Here is a 7,324-nt window from a genome sequence, read left to right on the forward strand (position 1 = left end):
CTAAGTGTCTGAATACTTTCACATGAGATACCTAAGGCTTGGATACATAAAATTCTTAATATGGTGTAATTTCTCTTAGTTCTTCAATAGGTGATCGGTTCATCAAGTATTAATAATAAATAGTGTCAATTGCTTCAATCCAATAGCAATTGGCAAGTTGCTTACCTTTTAGCATGCATCTAGCTACTTGAAATAGGGTGCTATTCTTCCTCTTTATAACACAATTCTTTTAAGGTATATAGCTAAACTAAGCTACTTTCTTATCCCATATTTTCATGTAGAATAGATTATACTATCTGTTCATGTGTTGGTGACCCATCCTCTTAAAATACCACTCTACAAATCTTAACTGTTTTGATAGGCTACTTATGCATCTTATCCTTATTGCAAATTACATCATGGTTGTCCGCACTAGATCTCTTGTCAAACCATAATTCCTCTAGTAGCTTGCCATCCAATGGCTTGCTAGGAGAACTGGTGATCAAATACACTGCTCTCTTTCTAGCTTCTGCCCAAATCCATTATATAGACTAGCATTAGAGAGCATATTGCAAACCCTTTCCTGGATGGTCATATTCATCTTCTTTTGAGCAAGATTCTTAAGAGCTATCAACTCTCTCTTGATACCATGACTTGCAAAAAAAAAATCCTAAAGGCATGTGAGGTGTACTCCCCACTATTCTCAATCCTCAAGCACTTAAGTTTCATGACCGATTGATTCTCTACAAATGCCAAGAACTTTTGAAATGCATCCAACACATCGTTCTTCTTGTGAAGACAATAAGCTCAAACCTTCATTGTGGCATCATCTATCAAAGTGACAAAGTATGATACTCCTCCCAATGAAACCATGGATATTGGCCTACATAAACCATTATGGAACAAATCAAGGAATTTTGATCTTCTACTCCCACTACCTCTCTTAAGTGGTGTTTTAGTTTACTTTCCAAAGAGATAATGCTCACAAAAATCAAGATAAAAAAATACTAGAGATAGAAGATAATTTAAATAGCACAATTTAAGCTTTCATTTCAGTCATATACCCCAAACAGTGATGCCACAATGAAATAAATGGTTGTTTAGTGATAGGTGCAACATGGTCTTTAACACCAAAAACATGCAAAGGATACAAAGAACTAGATTTAGGCCATTTATCCATATCAAGATATCCCTTGTAAATCTTCCACACAATTGCATTAAGAGTAAACTCAATTGAACAAAAGGATCAAAAAGTGTATTTGATGTGTGCATAAGGAAAATTTGCAAACAACAAAGTTATGAGAAAATCAAATATGTTGTGATGACTTGGTGCGTATAATCAAAGGAAAGTGCAAGTATGGTTAACCAAACCACATAATTCCAAAGAGGAAATGGGCCACCTCAAGAGATAGCTTTGCTAAGCTTTAGCAAGTCAATGGTCCAACTATTACCTAGATTCATACAACACCACATTATGAGAATCATCTAAATTGATGTGTATTGTAAGTGTTGACTAAGGGATCTAGTTGTTATCTATGCTACACCTACTAAGAATCAAAACCTACTCAAAGGACATAGAAAGTAACAAAACGAGTATAAAAGATTTTGTTTCTTCTATTCCAAAGCATTAATTTACCAAGTAAATCAAATCATTAGAAGTAAACATGATAAGTGCATTATTGTCTCTTAGGTTCTATTGAAATTGGATTCTTTGGCCAATACAAAATTAGAAATTAGAACTAAATATATCATAGACTATGCATGTCCTCTAGCATGGATTTATTCATTATATAGTTGATCAAGTGATACTACTCATAAACACTTATATTCTTTTGAGATTCTATTTAAGATCATCAAAGAGCTCCATTTTTGTATCCTTCTAGTATATCATAGTTCTTAATTGCCTAATAATTCTTTACAAAAAAACTAGCATAGCACTCTATTGATATTAAGTGACTATGTTCAACAAGTGTTATGATAATCAAAGTCCTCTTCTTACCATGGACAAACACTATTAGTAAATGTCAATATGTCAAAGAAGCTAGATTGTGTAGGAAAAAGCATATTAGGTAAAAGAGGCTTGTAATGCATGATAAGGTTTTCTAGGACCTTACTAGCTTACAAATTGCAAACACTATTCGTAAATGTTAGAAAAGCTAGACTTTTATAGGGCATACTAGGTAAATGAGGCCTATAATGCATTATAATTTTTTGTATGACCTTATAAGTTAACAAATTATTATGCTCAATGCTTGTAGCATGTTTTTTTGTAGAAGCCATATCTTGCTACAGAAATGGATTTTGGAGAAACAATCCTATCATAATGACCATTTCAACGTGATCTACAACTTTGTAGAAGAAATTTTTTTCAAATTCTTCACAAATTTTGAGATATTTAACACAGACATGTGCAGACTAGGTGTTTACTACAGTAAACAATAGGTGGTTCCAAGGCACTGGTGGCTTTCATCCATGTATATGCCCTTACTCTCATGCATTTGAGCATGGTTCTAGAGTGTCAAATGCTCAGCTTTTGAAGGTTCTAACATGCTAGAAATCTGTCCTAAATTGTGGACAACAAGCATTGTGATCAACCATGTGTGGCTAGGTATGTGAAAGCGTAAGATGTGCACCTAGGTATGAGAATGCCTTATTCTTTGATAATAAAAGGCTCTTGCCTTATAGTTTACAGTAGAAGGCTATTGCTATTTATTATATTCTATATCCACGAGGCTAGGAGAAACATAACAACAAGTCTCATGTCATTCCCCATCAAATGCATACGTGATTATTTAAAATACATCTCATAACAATATGCATGCTAACCCAAAAAGCCTCTAAACTTAAATCCACAACACCATCCTATAGCATGATGCAACGTAGAGAGCTTGCTTTTTACTTTTAAAAGGTGTCAATATCTAGCATACACTCAAATATATTATCTTTTATCTAACAATACCAATGCATTGCATAAATCTAAAATGAAGGTGCCTCAAAGCATTTGCAAATAGCAAGGTGTGCATGCACTTGTAGGTATACACTATATGTAGTAATGAAATATGCACACCATGTGGAGTTTAAGAACTATGATCATGCATACATACATGAATGTTGGCACTCTCATGATGCTTACATACATATAAGTCATGTATACTAAAGTATCCTAGTGGAGCTTGTTATAATTAAACATCATTGGCAATGCATATGGGGGTTGATGCAACTACACATATACGCATATACTAGTCACAATAATGTACAAGATATTGTACACATCATGTTATCATTTTCATTACATATTTACTAGGTACAATAATATACAAGATATTATACACGTGTCATGTTATTAAAGAGCATCACCTCTCTGAATTTGTAACATACAAGGACATCCAAGGACCCCTCGTGTACTTAAATTAGTATACATATCCATGCATGTATGATTACATGGTTCACAACCAAGAGTCTTCTCAAATTGTCTAGGTTATATGCATTATTCCTTAACCAATATTCTTCTCAAAGTATCGTTGGCTATAACTTGTTCATTCATAATGTTGCATACCTTTTTACAAAGTACCTTAAGGCCACAACTAAGAATCAAATTGACTTTTGGTATCAAATTGACTTTTGGTACCATTGTTCTAGTTCCTAAAGGATTTCTTGTTTACTATTGCTTCAAATTTACCATATCTTATCTAAGATCTATGCGTGGAAAACTGTATTCGTGGCCAATTATTTTGAATTCATCAATGGGTTCTCACTATGACATGCCATTGTCTATTTTGCTCAACCATGTCTTATACATATGTAAGATGGTAGTGGAAGAGAAGGGAACATGAGGGTAATTTTCGACAATAATCTATTTACAATCAATTGCCACTAGGTTAGGAAGAGCTTTTGCATGTTGGAAAATCATGAAGCTACAATGCATGTTCACCTTGAACTAGGAAGATTGTTTGCTATAGCAACATACCCCTATGGATAAGAAACGATGTACTACCATCTATAGGTCCTAAGCTATCCACAAGCTCATAAGAATGTTAAAAGATTTTATGAAGAATGATCTCACCAAGAGGAACATTGAAGGCTTGCACGCTCCTCCATTTACCCCTAGCTATTGAAGATTTATCTATTTAGAATTTTCCTGAAGGAAGAGCCATGGAGTGTACCCACTCCAAGCTTTGTCCATTCATTTGGAAAGACTAAATGCTTTCACCTGGGCTTCATCACCTATCAATAACGAAGCCCACCTATCAATAACATTCATTTAGAAAGACTAAATGCCTCCACACCAATTTGGTAGCCTGAGTGTGATGTTGAGGGGCAATAGTCATGTGTTTGGAAAGGGATATATGGCTACGTTAAGCGATACCAATTAGCAAACATATTCAACCGAAGGCAATCATTATCAAGCTATTCAAGTCCCAACCATATTGGATTGAGAGGACTGGCCATCAGAGTTCAAATTATTTACACATAATCGTGTCCTCATAGTCTAAACCGTCCCTTAATGTTGTCAATTAAAGAGATTGTCAATCTTTTGTTTCATCTAAACTTGTCATGTGGTCAACAAACATGCAGCACGCACCTCTTGATTCAAACCTTCAATGATGAAACAGGCTTAGCTTTGTATACTTCTGTGAGAGTTGTCCTTTTTGGGGGGGGGGGGCCAAAAGATCAGCTACAAAGAAAATTAGGGCAATATAAGCAAGAAAATGTGAAACTACCAGCAATAGGGCAATGTGCACCCTATTGATCTTTTTCTGACTGTTATTTAACTCCCTGAGAATCCTATTTTCTGTAAAGTGCTTTTTTCACCAAAATGATTATAAGTGCTGTCAAATTCTATGTAAAAAAGGAGGCCGACTAGTCCAAACAGCACCTCTAAATCCCTGCTTAGCTGAAGATTTCTCAGAGTGAATGCCTAATGAATATTATCATATTTGTATGGATATTGTCATTTCTGTACAGAATGTCCTTAATGAGAACAACTTTATGAGCCACCAGCACCTCGCAACCCATCAGAGCCTGCAGCACCTTGAAGCCAACCAGTGCGGATTTGATTAGCAATGTCCCCAACAGCTCCTGGACCATGGGGGATAAAAACTGCACATGATTTGGCATTTGCCCCAATATCCCTCATTGTGTCAAAGTACTGGGTAAGCATAACCATGTCCATGACATCTTTCGGTGTGGTCCCAGGCACATCATGTGAAAACCCCAGCACGCTCTCCCTCAATCCATCCACTATGGCTTGCCTCTGCCTTGCAATCCCTTGACCAGAAAGAAATTTTGCTTCAGCCTCGGCTTCAGCACGCTTCACTTGTAAGATTTTCTCTGCTTCCGCCTTCTCTTGTGCTGCCACTCTGAGCCTGGAGGCTGAATTGCAAAGACAAATTCAAGGAACTCAGAGAAAACCAGAACAACTTCATCCTCTGACAGTTTTAACGAATGCATATTGCAGGTGTGAAGATTTGAATGATATAACCTGCATTGATTTCGTTCATGGCCTTTTTCACGGTCTGATCTGGTATTATGTCAACTATCAAGGTTTGTACAATTTCATAGCCATATGCTGTCATTGCCTGCAAAGAAGCATAGGATGTCTCTATCTATGTATATGCGCATGTGTGTGTCTTGAAACATAAAAGGGTCTCTCGTAAGACTACTTACCTTCTCAAGTTCATTCTCCACAGATTTGGCAATTTCATTTTTCTGTTCAAAAACATCATCAAGAAGCAGCCGTGGGACGCTGGCTCTGACAACTGCAAAAAGACAACCATACCAGGGGAATAAGTGACTGTTTATGCATTACTTGCTAAATGCCACATGTTACTCAGCTTCCTTTACCATCAAAAACATAGGACTGAATTTGCTCCTGTGGCCTTGATAGCTTATAGTAGGCCTCTTTTGCATGTTCCTCTACAACACAGTACTGAATCGACGCCACAAGAGTAACAAACACATTATCCTGGCCAGACACAGAAGGAACAAAATCAGTGCAAGGTTGAAACATAAAACAGGAATCTGCCTGTAGAAGCACATATACCATAAGTTGTACAAACTTTTGTTTTGGTTTCACAATGAACATCCATCTGCTGAATTCGCGTAGTTAGGGCCCCAGCAAGACGACCCCCAAAGCACCAATTTACACAATGGCAACCCGGTTCGAGGATCTCATCGAACCTGCCCCATTTCTCTTTGACACCCAAGGTCGCCTGCTTCACTTGAAAGCAACAGAAGGTCTGGCCCATTGTGGAGAAATCTGCAAAATGATAAACCTCTCAATCCAATTGCAGCCGCTGCCATGGCATGACACAATAAGTTTTAGACAAATTCCCACATTGTGAACTACAACAACATCATGAGCGAGGTGCCCAGCCACACCTAGCTAGGTATGCGGTCCTTCCTGCTGCTCATGATGTTGAACACTGTAAGGAAAAACAAGGGGAAAGAGCCCCTTTTCCCACATGGGAAAACGCCAAAAACTTCTTGTGTGACCTCAAGACTGATCAAAAATCAAACTGCAGATAAAAGGGATATCTTCAAAAACTTCTTGTGTGACCTCAAAACTGATAAAAAATCAAACTGCAAATGGAAGCGCAAGACCTCAACCTGATCAAATAGGTGATGCATTCATGGAAGAGCATGACCTCAAAACTGATGAAATAAGTGATGAATCATGGGAGCACAGGCGACCAAATCACTCATGTGGTTAATGAATTTATCTAATAGTTAGCTTGCCTGTGGTTGAAGCATGGCATAAAGTAGGAGTTAACAGCTCCTTGAGTTATATTATGGCAAGGCCTTCAATCAACTACCTACAGAAGCGTGATATCTATCTTTATAGGGTGATAAAACAATACAACTTCCAGACTCTAGCCATCATACCTTGAGTTTTTCTTTCTTGCAGGATGCAAAAAAGAAAAGAAGCTGAAACAGGCGTATTGATTCTACCGTAATAAAATTCAGGAAGCGATGAGGAAAATGACCTGCACGGAAACAGGCAGAGAGAAAGCAAGACGCGCACAATTAGATAGTAATACGGTCTGTTTTAGAACGATCTCTTTCTCTTTCTCTTAAGAGAGCGTAAAATCACAGCCGTGGCACTGTTCGAACGTATCAAGATGCTGTCCGTTCCTTTTCTGTGGCTAAAATTTATATATAGATATATATAGATATATGCCAATTGCATCGTGGCATAGTGGTTTGGGGGTGGGTTGAGTTATAGTGGTGCATGAGTTTAAACCCTACCCTGAATAATAAAAATATCTATCCACTTCTAAAGATAGACAAGCTTCTTTCTCTAGATTGTAGGAGGAAAGGCGCGCACACCTACAACTAGCAAGTG

General features: G+C 37.3%; 1 protein-coding gene across 5 annotated transcripts; it reads right to left on the reverse strand.

Moving 5' to 3' along the window:
• Window positions 1–4,614: 4,614 nt before the first annotated feature.
• LOC148024606 (hypersensitive-induced reaction 1 protein-like) lies at window positions 4,615–7,118 on the reverse strand. Of its 5 annotated transcripts, none has more exons than XM_087694234.1 (6): window positions 6,361–6,573; window positions 6,039–6,238; window positions 5,824–5,944; window positions 5,647–5,738; window positions 5,462–5,558; window positions 4,616–5,352 (listed from the first exon to the last, which is right to left on the reverse strand). In XM_087694234.1, exons 2-6 carry the CDS (start codon window positions 6,225–6,227, stop codon window positions 4,967–4,969), a joined length of 885 nt encoding a protein of 294 aa, XP_087550360.1. In that variant the 5' UTR covers window positions 6,228–6,238; window positions 6,361–6,573; the 3' UTR covers window positions 4,616–4,966. The 5 variants fall into 5 exon arrangements, with proteins under 5 accessions (XP_087550361.1, XP_087550360.1, XP_087550359.1 ...); XM_087694233.1 differs by lacking the exon at window positions 6,361–6,573 and adding an exon at window positions 6,966–7,118 and having other exon boundaries at window positions 4,617–5,352; XM_087694232.1 differs by lacking the exon at window positions 6,361–6,573 and adding an exon at window positions 6,589–7,099 and having other exon boundaries at window positions 4,617–5,352.
• Window positions 7,119–7,324: the final 206 nt, after the last annotated feature.

Source organism: Lygodium microphyllum, chromosome 15, assembly GCF_053477565.2.
Source record: "Lygodium microphyllum isolate KBCC chromosome 15, Lygodium_microphyllum_v1.1.10, whole genome shotgun sequence".
Lineage (NCBI taxonomy): Eukaryota > Viridiplantae > Streptophyta > Polypodiopsida > Schizaeales > Lygodiaceae > Lygodium > Lygodium microphyllum.